Consider the following 22,145-nt stretch of genomic DNA (forward strand, 5'->3'; position numbering starts at 1 on the left):
TGTATTCTTTGCACTGTCACCAGTGCTGCCTCGTGCCTGTTCATGCATCTCCTGTGCAGTCCCCTCCAACCCCAAGGAAGGCTCCTTTTTATTTCACTGCATCAGTATAGAGCACTCTCTGCACTCAGTTCCCCAAGTACTAGTTTCTTCACAAGGCTCTCTGGTCAGTGATTTGTATTACAGTAATTGATAAAAGGGAAACAAGTCAAATATCCAGCACCTTCAAAGAGATTTCTAAATGTGTATTTCAGATCTCTCATTTTGGTATCAGACTGATGGATCCAACTTCTTTTTTAAAATATTTGTATCGGGGATTGCACAGCTAGCAGAGCCTGTCTGCCAGCAATATTTCCCTTTTGTCCTCCATTTGCTACTCTGTTCATTTAGATTATCAGATTTTATGAGCAGGGACCGTGCATAGCAGCAGAGGGCTTTTCTGTACAGTTGCAGTCTCCCAGTACCACTGCCAGACATATGAGTAATTGGTTGAGCAGCTCTGCAGAGCAGTCTCCTTGCACCATCCAAGCTGAAATGCAGAAGTAAAAAAATCCATTGTCAATGATGAAGAATCATAAAATCATAAGCCTGAAAGGGACCAAAAATCATGAAGAAAAACCTTTTCTTAAAGAAAAATTTTTTGTGAACATATCTGGCATGCTCTTTAAGAGACATTCTGTGATCTTGCAACGTGCTTCTGGGATCTTCTCTCTTCATTGTCGCTTATAAGGTAGCTTTAAATTAATGATAAGGAAGCCATTCAGGGCATAGACTGTGCTGAGGTTCACAGCTTTCATTCTGAATGAGAGAGTAAAGTAAACTGATATTGAAAGCAAGGAGGGAGAAACAAACACAGTCAGTAAGCCTATAAATGTCTTAGCCAATTGCAATGGCGAACATCCTGCTGGTGAGGGTGACCTTGAATGAACTAAGTGGGATAAAGTCACCAGCCTGGACTGACGGCTGAAGAATCAGGCTGGATTCCAGCAAACTGAGAGCAGATTCCTGAGAAGAGTCTCCTGAGCTGTGGCAATGGCTTCTCGGTGTCGGAAATGTGGACAACAGGTGCCCAGGAATCCACCTTTCGCTGCTGTCCGGATAACAGAAGGAGAAATGAAATCTTACCATGATTTTATAGGAGGATGCATTAGATTGGAACGCATGGCAAAGAAAGGTATGTGCAGCATCTTTAAAAGAAATAGCATCTTCTCTTAGTGGTACCTGCATTGCATTCCTAGGAGATTTGCAAAAAGAGATTATTTTTCTAATGCTTTCTCTGAGGATTCAGTGGTAAATAAAGACAACTAGTTGGATTTGGATATTAACTCAGGTACGAGTGCATCATTTGACTTGGCTGTATATTTCTGGGATATTTGCAGTGATTTGACCTAGAGGAGGTTAAAAAGAATGCTAGACTCATTCTGAATAAATGTTTATTTCACTTGGGTGTTAGACACTGAGGTTTCTGTATATGTCTGGAGCAGGTATTTACTGCGCATGTAAAATGCCTTTTTGAAATGAATGTAAGGATATGGGACAGTGGGTATCATGACCCAGTTGACCCTGTCACCCTGTGCTCCTAAAGTACTATGTAGAAGGTCAATATCTTTCTCACTGTAAAGATTCTCGTTTCACTGTACTCATAACAGAAACTTTGACTATTGAGTTTTTTGTGCTCTGTGTGAGTATGGCTACAGGGCAGTATTCCACTGAGTGGGTTGCTAATGTAAGATGCTGGTGCCCTGACAATTCATGCTAATTGCATGTTAACTCTGAAGTAGAGTGATGATAGTTGAAACCTAGGCTGTTGACTGTTTAGTCACATATCAAGATTGCTGAATCATAGAACACTTTTTCTCTAAGTGCTATTTGAGAGAAAGATTAACCAAGGAGCCCCTTGGTTTCATTTGTTGTGTTAACTTGAATAAATACTTACCAAATCTCAAATCCAGAAATTTATAACATGTTCACTAGCACATGACAAAAAGATCCCCAAAAGCATGCAATATGATTGTACTTTCAAGGTGAATTGTTTATTATGATTTAATTAGCCCTTCAGCAGAGAGAGTTGCATTCAGTCTGGTAAATCGAGAATATTCTGCAGAGAAAGAGGTGGACCAGAAGCAGGTCATCTGCCGGCAGCTACTGCTTACAAATTGGGGTTTGCAGATACTTTCTTTAATAGGGCTCTAATGCACAATGCCAGGGTTTGAAAACTGCAAAGCCAGTCCATTGTACCTCTGCTTCTGTTGGCCATCTATCCATGCTGATTTTTGGGCTCAGTGCCTACCTATGCGTTGTTGTATTTGGCTGACCTTTTGGTAACACTGATGTTTCCAGTTGCACTCTTTGTAATGAGGCATTCTGAGTTCAGTGTAGCATGGCAGAAATGTCTGGTATCTAAGTAAAAGACAGAACAGAATTAATTGAAGTTCCTTCCTGAATCTTTGATCAGGTGCTTCCAGGCTGCTTACGGCTCTGGGGGTCTGTGGGCCTGCTGGAGGCAGAGCTCAGGCATCTGCTGTTCATTTTCTTCCTGTAGGTAGAGAGGGGAAGACACTGGTAAGAGCTTTGCCATGGTTACTGTTCCCAGGGAAACACCTTCCCTGCCTCTCATGTTGAGAGATGACCTGGCACAGTATTATGGGCGGAAATCCCTTGGAAAAACATTTTCTGCTAGAGAACAGATAGTGTGTCAACTCAGTCTGAGCCTGTTGCCATTTTGTGAGGCAGAAAGCATCTTCGCTGCTTCTGTTTTAAATTCTGCCAATGTGGCCAAAGGAGGAGCAGAAGTTAGGTTATTGCTAGGGACAAGGTGCCTTCAGCCGCATGCATTAGAGCTGCGTGAGCTGTGAGAATACACTACTGACAATTCTGCATGCGATGATGATGTTGGAAGGGGTCTAAGGAGCTGGCAAGGTGGCACAGGAATTCATAACAGCAGCACTGCCTGGGTTCTTTTCTCCTGCTCTGAACTGACTCTGACCTTGTACTCATCTGCTGTCTTGTTTTGGCCTTAGTTTTCTTATCTGTAAAGTAGAAGCAGTGGGAACTACCTGCCTACGTAATTAGTGAATTCCTGATGATGTAGCTATGATTATCCTTTGATTTGACCAGTTTCCCTTTGCAGTAGGTGCTGCATAAACACAGGGGAAGAAAGATGGTCTGTTCTAGAGAACTTGGGCTCTGCCTGCCCCATCTTGCTAGTCCCTTGCTACTGGCAAAGACTCATTGACAAACTCTAGGGATGGATGTGTGCCTTTTTCTCAGGCTGACTCTGCCTGAACATAGTGGCAATGCAGGTTTATGGATCTCTGTGGTGAGTTCTGACTTGACTCTCACTTAGGGGTACCCTTCCTGCAATGTAAAGATCCAGCTGGAGTGTTGTTGAGGACTAATTGGCTAGTGCTTACTCAATACTTCAGGCACGCCAAAGTATGAAGCATTTTTCACATACCATATCTGTGGGGCCCTGTGAATATTCTGTGGCAATTTTATCTCTCGTACTAAATATCATAACGAGAAGAGATGGAAGGCACACAGGTAACTACAGCAGAAATAGAGGCCACATGGCTGCAGTCAGGCCTGCAGTGGCCTACAGGTAACCTACCTGTAGGTAAACCTTTCATCTGCAGTACCCCATAGCAAGCAGCATGCTACCAAGCTAATCCAGTTCCTGGATCATGCAAGTTCAAGACTTCCTTTGAATCAATGTGATCTGTTTTGACCAGTGCTTAAAAGTGTGTTTGTAGCCTCCTGTTGATGTAAGGAGATGAAAATAGTGAATGATTACAAAAAGAAGGTGCTGCTATGAGGGACTAGCTGAAGGGCAGTTTCCCTATAGCCACATGATGACTGCTCAGAGCTCCACAGCCCTGGCTCCCTGCAACAGGCAGAAGAAGGACCTTGCTGTATGAGCTGGCCTATGGGTGCTGAAGTCCCCTCTGGGGTCTGATGTACAAATGGGGCTATTTTGAGGACCAGTATGTGACCTTGAAACTCTCTGGGAGCTGCAGAACCAAGGTGCTATAACTGACAACCAAGAAGAAGGAGCCCCAAGAAAGCCAGGCAAGAAATGTGGTAGTGACTCCAGTCCAGAGTTGATCCTCCTTGTAGCGCTTTCAGTTTCTCACAAAAGAGATACTGAAGCTGAAACCGAAGCATAGCCTCTTGTCATGAAATACATCATTATTGGACAGTGGCTCATGTGCCTTTTCAGCACTGACATGACTATTCATGTCACCCAGCTGCTGGCTAACATCTTTTATGCTTGAGGACACCTCCTGCCAAAATGGGCCCCTCTGTCCCCAGATGCTCTTAATTAGCCTGCCTTGTTGTGATGCTCAAGTCCTCCAGTGGGACCACACTACTGGGGCTTAACATGGATGGATGAGCATTGGCTGGTTAGACTATGTTTCTGCATGCTGTGGAGCTTGAGGCTGCATGCAGATTATATATTTTTAAGTGAATAAATGTGCCTTATTCATCTGTGCTCTAGGCTGGTGGCTGCATAAAACAGCATAATGAATCTGCAGACACTAAGGAGTATGCAGTTCATTACTGACGCTATTCAGGATTTTGCTGTTGCTGAAAAACCAGGCAAAATCCTCCTTGCTAGTAGGATGGGGACCTGTGTCTTGTGCTAAGAAAGTAATTCTGATTTTGTCCTTCTGTAGGACAGAGGAATGCCACAGTTCTGTCTGTCTAGCAATCATGGGCACTTGTTCTCAGTCCTACTGCTGTGTCTCTCTTACTGCTGGAAATGAAAAGCAGTTCTTCAGATCTATCTGTTCAGGGAGGAGAAGGGACTGAAGTATTGGAAATGTTTTTAGAGCAGTTAAGGATTTAAAGATAGCAAACTGGTTTTATGGTGCTATCCCCAGAAGGAAATCCCATCTGAATGAGTTCAGGCTGAAATTTCTTGGACTTTTTGGATCTTCTCCACCTTCAATAGTGAAATAAATGAGAAATGCTTTCCTTTCCCACATGGCTGACCTTTCCACAAAGGTGCTGGTTACTGGAGAAAGTGACTGTTTCATGTGAAGACTGAAATCTGCAGTGTAAGTGGAAGGTATTTCTAACCCCCTTGAGACTCAGTCATAGTGCCTCCTTGTGCATTGCTCAGATTTTTTTCTTGTTTTATTTGCATTCAGTATCTATTCTCCTCCTTAATATAAAATGCTACCTAGGGAACCTGGGATAAATTTTTTCAGCTGGCTCTCACTGCGAAGAAAATAGCTAAAATAAAATATTCTGTTTTCCATGGAAGTTTTTCTAAGAAAAGATCCTTACCTTAGATGCTTGTGTCTCTTTTCACCTGTTCCCATTGATATGTAGCCTGCTCTGCTGCTATTGAGCAATACTGAACCCTGTTTACTTAATCAGAAAAGTTCAGAGAATGATGATGAAAATAGGGTCGGCATAGCTTGATTTCCATTTTAAAAGAGTTTTGAGAGATAAGTAGTACTGAGAAGATCAAGAGAACAAATTCTCAGAGGGCAGATTATAGCAGAGGCCTTCTGGGTATTTATGTTTTTCCTTTCCTCCCATGATACCAGAAAAAGAAACAACCCAGTGAAATGGAAAAGCATTAAACACGGATAGACAGACAGCTCTAATTGGTAATGTTTTGTTAACTTGTGGGACTTATTACCACAAGATAATAGCTCAGTTTCCTTTTTTTGTATTGCCTAAATTGTAGTGTAAACTGTCTGGGGAGAAGATTTCGGGGGAAAATGGTGCTGGATGTACTGGGAGGTTGGAGAGCATCTGTGCAGAGCTCTCACCCTGGTTATGACCATGGAGCTTATTCTCCAATTTCAGCCAGTTCTGCTGCTTCAAGCCCCACTTAAAAACCCAATTCTGCTGTGCTAATATGATGATCTCATGTACAAATTGTGCTGCTGCTTTATTACTTGAATCTTGCTGTGGATTAGCATGCCCAGTGAGGTTTCTAAGTAATGGACTCTCCTCCTTCACCACCTGGACATTATCTAGTAGAATTATTGGTGCTCAAGTATAAAGGAATGATAAGTAAAGCTTGGCTGTAGCAGCCCAGCTTCCTATATATAACTATTTGGACTATGCCAGGTGCCTTGTTGCACAAATTCATTCCATTTCTCAAGGGGAAAAAAAAAATAATCCTTCAGGCTTTTACAACAGACAGGAATTATTGACCAAACATTTCTTTTTTTCACCTTTTTCTAAGCCAGGATGTCTCAGCAACTTTATTCTGCACAGAGACAGCAGTTTATTCATATTCAGAACCTGTTCCTGTGAGTCATTAAATTGGGGATTGCTGAGTTCAGGGTATTTGTCTAAACTCTTAAGTCACCACCTTGATACAGTGTGCTGCTGTGGGGGCCTCTGAGGAGCAAGGGTCTACATGACTGAAGATCTGATTATGAAATTGGGATACTGTTAATTAGTAAGGTCATCCTCTGCTAGCATTGGGAAAACCTGAGATGAGATGGGAAGAGGTAAAGGAATGGGATACTCTGTTCCAGTTTCCCTTGACTTTACCACTAGACTCAGGAAAGGACATCTGCCAGAGAAGGGATGAAATTGGGGGCAACTATCAAATTTTTAAGTCAAAACCACAATAAGAATCAATGAGCTGGAAATTAAAGTGAGAGCTTTGAAACACAAGCCAATTTCTTTGTGTTAGGGCAGCTCTAGGGGAAGCAGTGAATTTGCAGTTGCCTGGAGTATTTAACATAAGATTAAAGAGCTTTCTAAAATGCTGGTTTAATCCAATTTCTGTGAACTTCTTGTGTGTTCAACAAGTCAAACACAATGAACCTAGTGGTCCCCCCCTGGTCCTGCAGTGAAAGAATCTGGGAAGATGATCTCTTGGGTTAGAGGTACTTGGGTATGAGGCATTCCTTGTTGTGCTTTTGGACACCCATACCCACAGGTGTGAACACATGAAAATGTGTAGTCAGATGCTTGGGTGGTGCAAGTTATTTCAATGAAACTGGGATGCATTATAGCAACTGAGAATCAGGTCATTGAAAATTTTTTTTAAAAAGCAAACTTCCATATGTACTGCAGATTCTTACCAGTAACACAACCTGAAACATCAATATTAGTCTATTCTGTATGCTGTATGCTGGTGGGACAATATTTGGATAGTACAAAATGTTGTTCTACTGGGAGGCACAACTAAGCCTTTTGAGCTTGGCAAAGACATTTTACAGATGCATACTGAAATTACCTTTACTAATTATGAAAATGAAAAAATGTCTGACACTTGTAAATCTAGTTTATGAAACTGAAAGTGCTGCCTTATGAGCTTTCTTTTGAGCATGCAGTGGACTGAGGAATTTCTTGGTGCCTCTTCAATGGTGAGTGAGTTCATTCCTCTCCTTATCTCAGGAATCCAGCATAAGGTTAGTCGTTTACACTCACTTGCAGAGTATCATTTAGTCTTCTACCTCCACAGCTGGATCTGCTACTTCCTCAGCATCTCTACACACAGGGTTAAAATGATTTTTAGAGTGTAATCATCTGGCACGTTTATCAGCCACTTACATCGATGTGACACTTGCCCATAACGCTTTGGAGCTTCTCCCATCTCTGCTGCTGGAGAGGACGAGTCTCCGCAGGAAGGGTGCGAGCGCTGCCCGGGAGAGGGCAGTGCACTACCGCAGACCTTGCCCGGGGCACTGCTGCGCGCTCCTTCTGCTCCCTCTTAGGGGGCTCCCACCGAGGATGAGCTGGGTCTCGGTGCGTAACGGGGCTGCGGGCTGTTCACTGTGCGCAAGCAGAGCTGGAGCTGAATCTCCCACCCGTAGCCTCCCCTCCTGAGAGCAAAACGTGTCCGGAACGGGAGGCAGATTTTGACTGTAAATCGGTTACATGTGGGCATTTATGTCAGTGCGGGCAGCAGAGACTAACATTACACACTTGGTACAGGTGGTAAATTCGTTTGTTTAGCATGCAGTTTAGGAAAGGCTGGGGGGAAAAATGCAATGTAAAAACATACTATGCATTTTGCTGCTCTCCTAGTCTATCTTTATGCACCTAGTAGTGCCTGTCTAACACTACAGGTGTCTTAAGCTCTCATACATATCTCGTACCTAGCATGGTGATGCTCTACATTCTTTTGGCGTTTATCTGTAACTACATATAAAATCCTGTTAGTTTTCTCATGCTATACTATAAACGTTGTGATAATTTGTGTTGGCTGGCTGGTGGGGGAAGGATGGAAACACTGTGTGTATTGTCCATACAGACAGGCTACTGGAGTGGATCTGTCTTAAGGATAACTTTGGTCTGCTCCTCATTTTACAGGTGGGGGAAACAGGTTGGCTGGTGACCTAGATTCCTCTCCCCATGCCTCATTTTCCCTATCTATAAAATGAATGACGCTTGTCTTTTTTTGAGCCTGACTGATGGCAAGCCATGCAGAAGAAACAAGATGATTGCTACTACATCATGCATCCTAGGGGACAGCTGCTTTGCTGTACCCTAGGTAAAGAGTGACTTGTATCTAAAGTTACTGAACTGCTGGGGTTTGTGGTAGTAAAGGGACAATTTTATCAGTAAACATAATGCTAAAGTGATGACCCAGTCTTTCTTCAGAGAGCTATAGATGCCATGTTACCATTGGCATGCCAACATGAAAGCGCATGTGTACTCTCACCATGCACTGTGTGAACTTGTGTCCTGAAGTATTTGTTGAACTAGATATGTAGAACAGATTGCCCCCCTATTCAGTAGCTGCCATCATGTTTCCAACCAAATTCATAGGTCTTGTGCAGTCTTCTCCTTTGTCTTTAAATAACAGTACTATGCTTTGGTGTGTGGGTGTGCCTTTGGGATAGTACTTCAAGACAGCTATTCACAGCAGCGCTGTTGGTTTCCCTTGGCCCTGAATACTCTACTATTTAAAGTTATTTTAATGAGAGCACTTTCCATGCCTTAGTCTGAGCAAGTCAATCTCTTTTGTCTCTTGTTGGGATGTACCTCTGTTTGTGCTAAGCTGTGAATGCCTCCAAAGTCTACAGGTCTGAGTGAAGAGCTGCCTGGGAAGGAAGAAGCCAGCTGTACCTTGGGGAGGGTTAAAGCCTGGGTATGGTGCGTGTCAGAGGTCTCTGCTGTGGTTTGTGTTGAAGCAGTTACTAAGCAATTTGTGCAGTCTGCTCCAGGAGAGCGTCAGCTTTTTGGTGCACTGTTGGTTAGATCCAGGACTGCTTCCACAGAAGGCTGCCTCTCTCCATCCCTCCCCTCTGCCTTGTGTGAACTCATTACCACAGCGAGACTGCAGAGAAGCCAGCCTGTGACACAAGGGAGGGCACATGCTTGTGAGTGTGTGTGGGTCTAAAGGGGAGGCATCACTCTTTGCAATGTGTTTCTATTGCTTTTTCTAATGGGCGTCTGAACTGAGATGGTGGTGACAGCTTGGAGAAGGCTGCTGGAGGGGCTGCTGGGTCTCTGAGGGCAGAGAGGTTGGCTGTGAGCAGTATTTGTCCTGTTACTGAGATATATATTCAGAGTGCTGCCGGCAGCAGTGATGGCTGCTATGGCTCACTGTCTCAAATGGCAGTAACCAGGGAAATATTTTTGAGCTAACTGGCCTCTGTTCAGGAGCGAGCAAGAAAACAGTCCTTCAGCTCCTGAGCTGAGTGGTCCCTCAGAAATTATGTGAATAGACTCTGAAATGATTTTGGTGGATGTAATAGTTCAGAGCAGAGCCAGTGGCTGAAATTTTTCTAAGATACTGTTTCAGCTGTGAAACTGTCTTCTGGCAAGCTCTGAGGAAGAAGGAATGAAGTCTGCTATACCTTGATTAGCTTAGTGTCCAAGTATTGTAGTGAATGTATTTTAGTTTTCCAGTTTGCCACATGTGTTTTTTGTTATTCATGATGGATTTTAACATGACAGTGTGGAAATGTGAAACCTTCTTTTGTTGCATTCTGTATTCTGAGCAGGAATTTGTGTTCTAGCAATCCAGCATTGTTGTGAAGCACAGGTTTTGGGAAGAAGATGAATTAACTTTTCTCTGGCAAAAATCAGAAACCACCAGGAAGTTTTTACTACTGAGGGACTAAGCAAGGGGCTGTGCCATGCTGCTGCAAATCTGGATTAATTTCTTGAAGCTGATGCTGAGATTAGACCTTGGCCTTTAATGCCTTTTATTAAGTAATTTTCTATTTTGTGGAGAGTAGGATGCAGCACCCCCCCTATAATATCCCAGCATACGCTCTGTGAATCAAGCAATGTCTGTCTCAGAAAAAAAAAAAATATCGCTGAGCAAATGATGTGGAATGGTGTGTTTCTTTAGCTCTTTCCTGATTATGGATAGTTCATAATGTATAGTGAAGATTTGTTAATAATTTCTTATCTATTTCTTACGATTTTACAGAAATATTATAAGAAATGTCTTCATAACAGGATGGGATATAAAGTCACCTAAACTGAACAGTGAGAGTATATGCTTTAAGAATTTTATATTAGTTTGTACAATTTAGCTTTTATGGGGATTATTAATCAAGGATTCTTAGATGTGTGCATAAATGTATGGTGTATTCTGACAATAAATAGTTGTCAAAATTCTTGAAGTGTGACTAGATATAAATTTGTCCACACCAATGTATTTTTGTAGAATGTACCAATAGTAAATCAAAACGCTGGCTTATTTTCACTTTCTTTCCAGTTTACTTATGTAGGAGAAAGCTTTTGATTTTTTGATTCACCAACCGATTTTAAGACATTTTCTTTAGAGACAAACAAAAAAAAATTACAGCCAAATAAGAACATCAAAAGACTGTTTTTCAAGAAGTGGTTAAATGGAAAAAGTGGCAAACCCAAGGAAGTCTATAACAAAATCCTTTGAAGTTGGCTTAGAAAGCTGAAATAAACCCTAGAGGGTACACGTTAGCAGTAGCAGCATTGTATATAATAGTAGCAGGGACCCATCCTGCCTGGGTTGGTAACAGCCTGCTCACCAATTTGACACAGAAGTGAATAATTGATTTTTAAACTATAGATAGGCCTGATTGAGAATTGTCAACTTCAGTACTTCTGAGTCTTGGAGTCCCTGGGCTCGGATTTTAATTCTGTATCTGAACTTCCTGGCCATCCACTGCCATTTTAGATTAATAACATATTTAAATGTTTAACAAAACTCCAAGCGTATGTACATTTCCTCTAGTTTCAGTGTGACTGCACATGGACTTAACTTTGCGTTATGCACATGCCTGAGGGGTCTGCTGAAATAGCAACCACCTGAAAGCCTAGACCTAAGCTTGGGGGAAGTTCAGGTTTGGATCCAAAATAGCTGTGCTTCACTTGCATTTCCTATGTGAAGAAGGAGCATGCTAGACTCTTTGTGACTTTAAAGTTACTGCAAGCAAGTCCTTGAAAAGTCCTTGCAGTTTGCTAATGGCTGGTGTGATCTTGAGGGTAACCTAGAAATTTCCCTTTTACGTAGTGGCAAAGTTAACCTGCAAATAACTGCACGTTATAATTCTCCCCAGTGTCCCAGCCACCTTGATGTCTGCCTGACTGTAGTCCTTACCTTCTACTTGGACAGCACTCAAATGTCTCTTTTGGAGGTCGCCACTAATTACTGCTTTGAGCTTGTCTTGAATCTTTCATTCAGTAAACTTCAAGCACAGGTCTATGTTAATGGGTTTGCATCTTTAGGGTGGTAAGATTTTCCATATACTGCAGTGGCCCAACATACCCACTTAAGAAACTGAAAGTGAGGGGATTTCCAGTTGAGAGGACATGATTTCAGTTCATTGATATAAACAGCTCTCTTTTCAGCCCCTTCCAAGTCAGCCACAGTAGACTCCTAATGCCTGCCTGTAAAAACAACTTGTTTAACTTGGTCTGTAACCACTCCTGGAGCATGGGAAAACACAGCCACTAAACAGGTCTTTTCTATCTGTAACCTCTCAATTTCTGTAATTTTATGTTAAAAGTGAACATCAAATTTAGTCAATGAGATGAACTGAAAAATGTAGTGATCCAAAGTAATTTGAGCAATATTTGCTGAAAGACTTAGAAGAAATGTTTAATATTCCTGCAGAGCAAAGCTCAGGTAAAGCTGTACATCCTTCATTAGGCTGCACAGAATGCTTTGGAAATATTGATTGTGATGTAGCATAATGAAGAGCAGATCTGCTGTGCAATAGAAGATCACATCAGGCAACAGTTCAGCTTCTGCCCAGGTAGACACTGAGGGTCATAGGTTTTTGAGCTCTTTAGAGAAACATGTGCATTTCTAAACTTTCCCTCTTTCATGGACCTTGTTTGGGAACACTTGCAAGGCATCTCCATCCACACCATGGCCTAGATTTGTCCCTTCTCAAGGGATCAGAGCATATCAGCAGTGCATCACTCAAGACAGTTGGAAACTTGCTCCTAACCCTGCTTGTCCAGATTTCTACATTTGTGTACACAAAGTTGGGTTTGCTGTTACACTTAAAAAAAACCCCAAAACTTTAAGGGATGCCTCCTAACATGAACCAGAGTTACTTAAATATTATAGAAGAATCTTCTCTCTTATGAAAGTTAGTTAGCAAACTTTGCTATGAAACTTGGTTTTAATGAGAATAGAAATTGCATTTAAACAAATACACTTTTTAAGTTTTACAGTTGTGCTTGGTTAGCAAATGATCTGAGAGAAAATATGACACCAGTCACCTACCTGTGCTGCATTTTCTATTTTGCTCTAAGCTGATCCAAGTGTGATTTTCTGCTGGCAGAGGTAGTCCTGGCCTTGTCATTTCCCACCCCATGCCTTACTAGTTCTTGTACCCTTCAAGCTCCTTTGCAGAGAACTAACCCAGATAAGAAGCAATCCACTAAGAAAAAGATTGCTTTGCTTTATTTACAATAACTTTTTTCCTGGCTTAGTTTTCAGTTGACTCAACATGGGTTAGCAAAAAAAGAGGTGGTGGGAATGTGTAGAAGAATAAGGGAAAGGATGGGATTTCCTTTCTGTTTATAGCTGGATTTTTATTTCCTCTTTAAAGCAAACAATCTGTAGCATAGCCAGCTCGTATCAGTAACTGATCTTGCTGTTTCTCTGTCTGGGCTGAAAGAATAAACAAACATTTTCAAAAAGTAAACAAAGGGCACAAATGGTGAGAAAGAGAAATAAATAGAATTTAAAAAATCAAACCCAAACCAAGAGCTTCTTTTGCTGATGTAATAACTTTGAAGTTCTTTTTGGCCTTCAGGAAGGGAAATGTTTTGCTTAAAGGTTTGCATTGGGAATTCTGGTGGGACAGAATATTTTCAAATCCTTTGGCCTGCTTAAACCTTATCAGTGAAGACATGCAAATTTGTCTCCTTAGTGTGTGTAATTCTTGACATCGAATGTAGTTCTGCTAGACTCTTAGCTAACTTGTTCATGGCAAGGAGACACAGGACTTGGAAGAACATTTGAACTGTACGTACTTTGCAACTTTCAAACTCTGGATTTGTGTGTTGCCTTTTGGTACTTTTTAAGAAGAGTAAGAACACATAACATTAGGTGTCTTTTCATGCTCTTAAAACGAAATCTCTGACCTTATGCTTAACCCTATCTGACTCTTTTCCATCACATCAGCAATCTGATTTTTCTCCCAATCCACAATTTTGATTTGAATGCTCTGAGGGTAATTTTTGACTGAGCTTGCACAGAGTAGAAGTAGGCTGATGTACTCTATGTTTTAGAAAAGATTTTATTTCACTCCCAGTTGTCTTCCCTGTGAATTACATATTAGGCTGTCATTAAGAAGAGATGAACTTTGCTCTGGAAATTTGTAAACCATTATTCCAAGATAAGTGACTTCAGATGGGGGATTGAAGCAACCCCCTCCTCTAGACAACAGAAGGCCAGGCAGTTGTAGCATTCAGTCACTAAAAAATAAACTCCAGTGTCCTGTTATGGCTGGTTGCCTTTGGTTGTCTTTCATGGAGCAACAGGCACTGCTGTGTCAATCTGCTTGGCGCAGTCCAATCTTTCACTCCAGCAGGTCATCTTTCCAACACTGTTGGAAACTATTAGTTGTCATTAACATGTAAACTAGTTTCTGTCTGCTCAAAGAGAGGAAGGAACAAGATTATGTTCATTGTTGCTTTTAATCAGCTGCTGTTGGTGGAGCTCTGAAGGTGGCAGTCTATGGACTGTGCTCCAGACCTGCTGCAGGAATACATACAGCTGTGGTGAGAAATAAAACAGGAAAGTGTGGCAGGGAGCCCAAGCATGTTTCATTTTTGAGTGAGGAATTATGAAGCGTAACTGAATGGCTTTCCCCTTAAAGATTAGATAGCACAGTTGCAGCTAGCCTCCCTAGAGATCTGGAAGGGAGGAGAAGCTGTGTCAGACAGATGGCTATAGTAATTGCTTTTCTTTTTCTCCCCCTTGGTAGAAAACCTTGCGAAGCAAAACTGTAAGGCCTAATTCTTCTGCAGTGAAACTGGTCTCTGCTAGGAATTGAACTTATAGCAGTTTAAGAGGAGACCCAAGAGTTGATGAACTGACTTGTTTCATTTTTTTTCCTCTAGTTTCACATCCTTCTTCAGATTTTAATTGTCCTGGCAAATTCAATTAGCTCAAGTAATGAAGAACTGCATGGTATGTGTAAAGTTTCAACTTTGGTGACCTATGTAGGGGAATGGCATTGTTTCACATAATACTGTTTGATCAATTAAGCTTTTTTCTTTTTTAAATTTGGGAAGCTAAGTGTAACTTCATCTTCAATTAAAAAAAATTAAAACCACAAGAATAATCACACAGAAGCTAGGAAATGCCTGAGTTAAGGTTGCCAAGATAACCATGTTCCAGCCACTTGGCTGGTGTATGTTTTGATATGCTCTTTAGTTGCATGGCTATACAGACTTTTTATCAGAGGACAGGACTGCTCTGAAGTGAGCAGGGGTTGTCCAATCTCTTCCGCAGATATTAGCAACATGCAATGAAGCAAGACAGTTGTCAAGCTCCTGCGGCTTGTCAGCTTCCTAAAACCTTCCCATTGACTTTTGGGTCCCTGTGTAGTGAATTAAAACATGCCTATCATCAATAAATTTTTCTGAAGTAGTCTATGAACCTGCAGCTGTTAGCTCAGTATCAGCTCATGTCAGCCTAAAGCAGGGTTTTCTCAGCTGTGGTATCTGTCCCACAGGAAAATGATACATCACTTCTTCCCAAGAGGCTGAACGCCACTTCCTGCAGGCTTGTGGCTTGCAGTACACAGACCAAGAAGGCTACAGGGCCTCCTGGGATAAAGTTAGTGGAAGATATGAACAGATTAATGCTCACTAATGCTAGGCAAAATGTCATGGCTTTAAAACAAACCCAGACCTGTGTCTTTTGGTTTGCTTTTAAGAATTTTTTCAAGCTTTTCTTTTAGTCAAAGCTTAATTCAGCAGCCCCAGGTAATTGTATGTTTCCAAGGACTGGAACTTTGACTGTAAGCTCTGTGCTGTGATGGTGTTACAAATTCATCAGTATTGGAGAGTAACTACCTCTAAGCACTATCCTAGAGGAAGGTGCAAGAGGGCAAATGTGACTTTGTGTGCTGTTGGCTGCAGCTACTGATGTTTTGTAGCCACGTGATCTGATTTGCCATTTCGGCTCACGAGGCACCTTCCCTCGTTTCCTCAGATTTTCTCAGTCTCCTCCTAATTTCTTCTGCTACAATTTCTTTTCCCAGCATGTCAGTGTGTGAGCTGCACTCACTTACTCGAATGTGTGATTCCTAGTCACCAAATGTATTTTATACCACCTTTCTCGTCATCTGAATGTCTCCTGCTGAGTGTGGGTTTTACAGCAAATCCCACACGGCTCTTCTTGCACAGACAGGGGATTTGATGAGAATTAACTGGCGCTTTGCAGCTCTTGTTTCTATTACTTCATCTTATCTTTACACCACAAAATACTTCTGGTAGAAAAAGGATATTTAGAAACCAGAAACCAAGCTATTTTTAGAGCGAGTTAATAAAGCAGCTATATGAAGGGGTGTGTGTGTGGAATTTCTGTTTTGCTCAAGACTAGTTGATATTAATGATGCCTTCATATTGGCAAACATCAAAAGTAAGCTATTGTATGGGCAGGTTTGTTACCCTGGAGGGATGAGCAAGTCTCTCGGAGGCTAGAGATGGTGGCACATTTTCTAGTTCATGTTCCGTTTTTGTTGAGCCTCCTTGTGATTGTCTCATCCATTGTAGAAACCTTTGCTCCATTTTTGCAACTGTTTGGCATAAGCTCAGTCCTGGTCACCCAAACGTGAGTGCACCTGTCTACCTGTGGGACTGCACAGTTGTCACAATATCTTTGCATCTTCTGGATGCTGAAATCAACAGTATTTTCTTCAATGGATGCTCCAATGTTTCTCGGTTCTGAGAGTCCAAGCTCGGTTTTAATTACTATTTTGATTTTTTTTTTTTCCCTTACTTGTGGGTTGGGGGTTTTTTTGCTGTTTTTTGATTCAGCTATAGTCACCTCTAACCAGCCATTTTTCTCTCTTCTGCCTCCATCTTGCTGCCAAACTGTGGTTTGAAAAGGGCATATCTATCACTATTATAGTGATTCAGAAACACTTCAAGTAGACTGTCTGAAGGATGCTAGAAGTCTTTGACCGATGATCTGGAGACACTTGTCAGTACCTGTTGAGAGTTATATTCATAGATTACAGGACCTTTTTGTTGCTTGTTCATTGGGTGTAGTATTTATCTGACTCTAAACAGGGCTATCAACATGCTGTTCTTAAGCAGGTAGCAGTGAAATCAGGCTTATGGTGTTCTCTGCTTTCTAATAAATAACCTTCTATATTCAAAATGATTTTGTTTTGCCTTTCCTTTTTTGCTCTGCAGTTTCCCCCACAGATCCCATTATGGACATGCATGGGGGAAAGTGCAAAGTAAAAAAGGAAAAACTTAATGGGTTACTGTTATTTTGTTTGCTTTGGGAATGCATACCTGCCTCTTTCAGTTTACTCAAAACCTGGAGTACCACGTGGCTGTTGGCTGGGATCTCTGTGCTGCCACAATATAGATAATGAATTGTCATAAAACTCAGTTTAGGTGGGCTGGGGGAATAGGTAAACACAGCGACTCAGGGTGGCAGGCTATAAACCACCTCCAACCGGGTGGGTCCTCCAACTCCCCTGCTTTGCCTGTGACAGATGCACAAGACAGGTAATGCTGTGCCAGTCCACATGTCCCTCCTATGCACAAAAATGTTGTCAGAAGGGGATAAAACAGACTGTGGGAATCCCAATATCTAAGGATTAAGGATTTATGGATGTTTGATATAGAGACAAGAAAAAGCTGTGGGAGGAGGGATGAGATTACTGCTGCAGCATGGTACTCAGCTGTGCTGAATAATGTCAGCTGGGGTCAGTAGGATACCTGTGGGGGGATCAGGAGGCTGTTCAGTCCTTCAGTCTCTAAGTGACCATGTGCTGTATTGAAAGCAAAGCCCAGCGAATAGGATTGCTAGTTGTATTTGTAAAGGCATAGAATGGAAATCAGTTCTCTGTCCCTAGCTGTTCAGTGGGCTTTCCTTTGAGAAACTGAACATAACTTGCCGAATATGATGTACTGAGTTTAGCTTTACTATCCCTTTCAGTGGATTCCCACAGACCATAACACTGAGTTATCTCAGGTCTGGGGTGTCTACAGACAGAGAGACTCAGAACAATGTTGCTGTTTTAGCCTTTCCATTGCTCTGTCTAGAAATTTGCAGACTTTTTTCCTACTTTAAAATCAATTGCAAGTGAGTGCCCTGATGATGAAAAGGTCCTAATGGCTGTTCCAGTCCTGGAGAATGACTCTCTTTCAGCACCTGCAGAGCAAATATAGTACAGAGAAGAGCATATGCTTGTTGAGTGGAACAGACCAGCCCTGTTCTGGCCTTGTGCATTCTTTGGTCCCTTTGGCTTGTTTGTTATAGAAGCCTTGTGAAATATAGTCATGAGGGTCATGTTGAGAGAAAGAACATGAGCCTGTTTTCTCCGAGCAGATTTCAGAACAATGTCAGCGATACCCTGGAAGATCATCCACCAGCGGCACCCTGTGTAGCACAGGGCACTTTTACAGGTAGATGTGCATTGATTTTAGCAGTTCTGCTGTAGTGATTAAGGCTGGAGGAAAGAGGGTGTGATGGGGTGGTCCAGACAACCACTGCACTGTGGCTGCTAGGAAGTAGTGTAATGCATCAGAGCACAAGGTTAAGTTGCCCTGATGTCAAGGCAGAGATAAGGCAGATCCCACTCTTAATTCCTGCTGGAATTAAGTCTGGAGGGAAAAGAAAACCTTGAGCTGGTCTCAGAATGTATTTGTACCTGGCAGAATGACCAGGATCCCTTATCTTACAAGCAACGTCAGTCAGCTGAGAGCAATAGGGCTTTGTAAGGTTTCTTGACATCCCAAGCAAAGGCAAATTCTCTTGGTTTTGACAGGGTCATATCTGGAGATTAAGTCATAAGTCTGTGTGTAAGATGCTGTTGCGAAGCTGTGTTGGGATGTAATTTTCGTTGTTGCAGTTCTGGTGCCTTGGGGTGGGGAGCAGATATGGTGGTTTTCCTACAAAGGCTGTATCTACCTTCTGATGTGTTGTGATCTCTCCTGCATATTCAGGTTTTGACTGAGAGACTAAGCCACAAATCTAAGTTGTCCCACTATGCTTTTTGAAACAAATTGTTCTCTTCTCCTACCTCAGGAGATCTTGAGTCTCACTGGTCTCTTATATATACACACTGTACCTGACACAGTCAGACTCAGATATTGGACAACTCTTGGGCTCCATTCAGATGATGAGGAAGGGTAGTATAAAATACATTTGGTGACTAATAAGTGAGGATAGCTCACACACTGACATGCAGGGCTCTTGGGCTATAACTGTGTGGCTCAGTGCTCTGCAGACACCCAGCTGTATTACTTGGAGCAGTATATCTCTGCTCAGAGTGAAAATAAACTAGTCTGTGTCCAAAGCTAAACCTTAGCTCTGTTATCTCTGTGCAACAGTGTAAATACATGACCATAGCAGCAGATTGAAATTACAGTAAATTCTATGAACATCACTGAAATCACTTTAGCTGTGATTCATTAGTCTGCTCTTCCGGTTGGTCTTAGCCACCTGCAGTGTCAAGAATCAGAGAAGCTGATAGTGGGCTGCATAAACAGGATGGATATGAAGGTCCCACATCAAAAACATCACTCATCCTAGTTTGACTTTTCCCTTTTTTAATTCAAAGGCAGGATTTGCAGAATCAGCCCCTTTAAGATTTTTTTTTCAATTGCTTGGAATTATTGCCTTTTGTGCAGCAGCCAAAATCTATGCAACTTCTTTCCATATTATGTGTCACCTTCTGTCTAGGAGAGGACAGTGACACAACCTCTTTGGTTACTTTGTCTCAAGGCATTAGTGAAGTGTTTGAAAATGAACAGAAAAGTTTCCAAGTGACATTGTGTCATTTAGAAACCCTAGCTCTGGAAAGGATCAGAGTGGGTGTCTGAAAGCAAGACAGAGATGGTATTTTGGGCAGCAGACTAGGATGCAGGAGAAAGAAGCTAATTTCTGACCTCTCTGACCTCCCTCTCTATTTCTGGACAGTTTGTTTAAAACCAGGTGCACCAAAGTATTTTAACCAGTTTGAACTGGCAGATATTCCCCAGTAAATGTCGCTGGTCTAGACTGGGGTGAAGAGTGGGGAGAACAATTGGGTGCTCACATTACAGAAAGAGATCAAATTAGCAAAATGTGAGATTATAGTTGCTGGCCACTGAATAGATCACACAAAAATTGTGGTGATTTTTCCCCAGATGCTTGCCAAGTTACTTTTTAACTTTTCAGTGTTTACTTCAAAAGAACAGGCTTTGTTTTCACGAGAAGAAAGCCTCACAGCCCCTTATTTCCTCCTTTTACTATGTATTTGCTTGTAGCGGAAAAAGCATCAGCAAAGGAAACTGTTCTGGATTGGTTGGTTACACAAAATCCTCAAGCAGAGACCAAGGAGGTCAGGGTGGAACATGGCACTGTATCTGAAATAGACTTTACTGTTTCAAAGACTGAAAAGCTGCTTTATGTGGGAGGCCAAATGCGGTGGCTTAATATGGAACATGAAGTAGTAAGGAGCAGGCTGTCAGCTTGAATGAACCTGTGACAAGCTCTGGCAAATCTACTGGAGCTGGTTTATGAAAAGCTGTCTCTGAAATCACAAGGCGATAGATAAAGTAAGTAGGCTGAAGATGAGACTCTGTAAGTATCATAAACTTCTCCATGATAGTCATATAACACCTGAATGAATAGTCAAACCAGCCTCTTTTCCTTTGAGTGTCATCTTTGTTTTGCTGGGTTCTTAAAGGATGGGAAAATTGTCATTAAGGTTTTATTAACTCATTGAAGATTTCTGTTTTCACTTGAACAGATGAAATCATGCAGCAGGAGATACGGCCACTTGTTGCAGTGGATATAATAGAGCAGCTCCACAGGCAATTTGCTATCTTGTCAGGTAAGAAGTTGCTGGTAATCACTCTCCCGGATTCTCTTGGAAACGTATTGGAATCTGTCATGCTGACTGTCACCCTTCAGCTCTGTACAGCAGTTGCAGTAGTATTTTTATATTGTTAATGAAAAATGCTGTTACAATCAGTCATTCACAGTGTATGGAACTGATAAATGCCAATTTGCTGTGCTTGTTTTTCTTAAAGCAAGTTAAATTTCCATGCTTTCCACAATATGTGTGTTTGTGTGTGTGTGAACAGATTTAGAGGGTAAGAAATTAAACAAATCTTTCTGTACATATCTTGGCACAATGTCCAAGCATCTTGTTTGTGGGAAAAGATTTTTGGTCTATCAGGGAGTTATTCATGACCTTCCCCCTCTTCCTCATTTCCCTTTGTTTTAGAAGTGATTCATTTGTAAAGTGTAAGGTTCTAATCTTTTAAAGATTTGATTATTACATATTCCTTTGTTTGCCTGAAGTTTGCAATCACACAAAATGATGCAGTTCCTGCCCCGAATAAATAGCTGATATTGAAATATTTGCCAAATTATTTAATACACTTATTTCAGATACTGTAGAAGAGAAATCCTTATCTAGGTCCTAAAATGGCCTCTGCTGCTGACTGTATGGCCTCTGGCAACTCCTTTTGTCTGTTTCCGCCTGTTCTGCAAATAAGGAAATTAAGAATTTGCTTTCCATCTTCCCCATAGACAGTATTGATATGAAGTATCATAAATTTGCAAAAAATACTGAGAGTCATAATAAGGTACTCTTGGACAGCCTGTTCCTCTCAGCTTCTTGCAGAGGAACACTGGGTACACAGTGCAGAGAGTACACAGACCCAGCTCTACAAATGATCAACTCAGCCTGCCCAATCCTTGCTGCATCTTCACATTTTTAAGTACACTCCAAGCTGCCGAATGAAATCCAAATCTTAAGTTACTTAGAATTCTTTATGGAACTCTGAGTATTAAAACTTGATTTTGGACGTTTCTAGGTAGCATCTTGTGGCAGTTTCATAAGCTCAATAACTACTGTTTTGCATTTGTCAGAGGGTATTGACTGAGCAGAGGTGGAACCAGCTGCCTTCTCATCTGCAGCAAACCATCTCGGGGTCACATCTTCCTAGAATTCCTAATAAACACAAACGTCCATGCAGAACAGTGCCAGCAACTGCATAAAATTGCTCAAACCTTTTGCATCCCACCTTTGTGCTCAGTGCAGGGTAACTAGGCAATGCTAGTATAGCATCTGTCCTAAGACAATTTTTGTGGGGTAATGTTGCAACATTCTCCTTTGGCTGTCCAGGCATTTGCCTGCATACCATGTGCTTACTCTCCAGTTTGGCACAGCAGAGAAGATAGTGAGTAACTTGGTAATATTGTTAAGTGTTCCACACCTGACTGCCAGATATTTCAATGCGCAGATGCCACAACAAGGTCTCAGAAGCATTAGGTGGTCAGGGAGAGCTGGGCACCCCTTTCCCATAAGGTGCTAGCTGCTTAACAGAAAAAATAATGACTGATGGGTGGGAGTTGTCAGTCTTTTAATCTGTGGGCTGTTGTGAAGTTTGAAACCAATCCTCACTTAAAGAACTGCTTCAGGAATGCTACTTAGATCCCTTTTATTAGTGCTAAAATGTCTTTAAAATATTCTTAAATACAAGGAAGGAAACAGGGAATCTAATCACTGTTCAGC

The 22,145-nt window shown here is 41.7% G+C and overlaps 1 protein-coding gene across 16 annotated transcripts in view; it reads left to right on the forward strand.

The window, feature by feature from the left end:
• The window catches only part of MCF2L2 (MCF.2 cell line derived transforming sequence-like 2), a 187,689-nt gene that overhangs the window by 21,839 nt on the left and 143,705 nt on the right, over positions 1 to 22,145 (forward strand). For 6 of the 16 annotated variants that reach the window (XM_069792606.1, XM_069792610.1, XM_069792608.1 and 3 more), the window contains exons 1-2: positions 557 to 1,171; positions 20,370 to 20,453. In XM_069792606.1, coding sequence (XP_069648707.1) covers positions 1,030 to 1,171; positions 20,370 to 20,453 — 226 coding nt within the window. In that variant the 5' untranslated portion in view covers positions 557 to 1,029. Of the gene's footprint in view, positions 1 to 554; positions 1,172 to 19,952; positions 20,176 to 20,369; positions 20,454 to 22,145 lie in introns of those variants that run through there. The other 10 variants (XM_069792607.1, XM_069792611.1, XM_069792618.1 and 7 more) reach the window with 7 other exon arrangements.

This window comes from Haliaeetus albicilla, chromosome 9, assembly GCF_947461875.1.
Source record: "Haliaeetus albicilla chromosome 9, bHalAlb1.1, whole genome shotgun sequence".
Lineage (NCBI taxonomy): Eukaryota > Metazoa > Chordata > Aves > Accipitriformes > Accipitridae > Haliaeetus > Haliaeetus albicilla.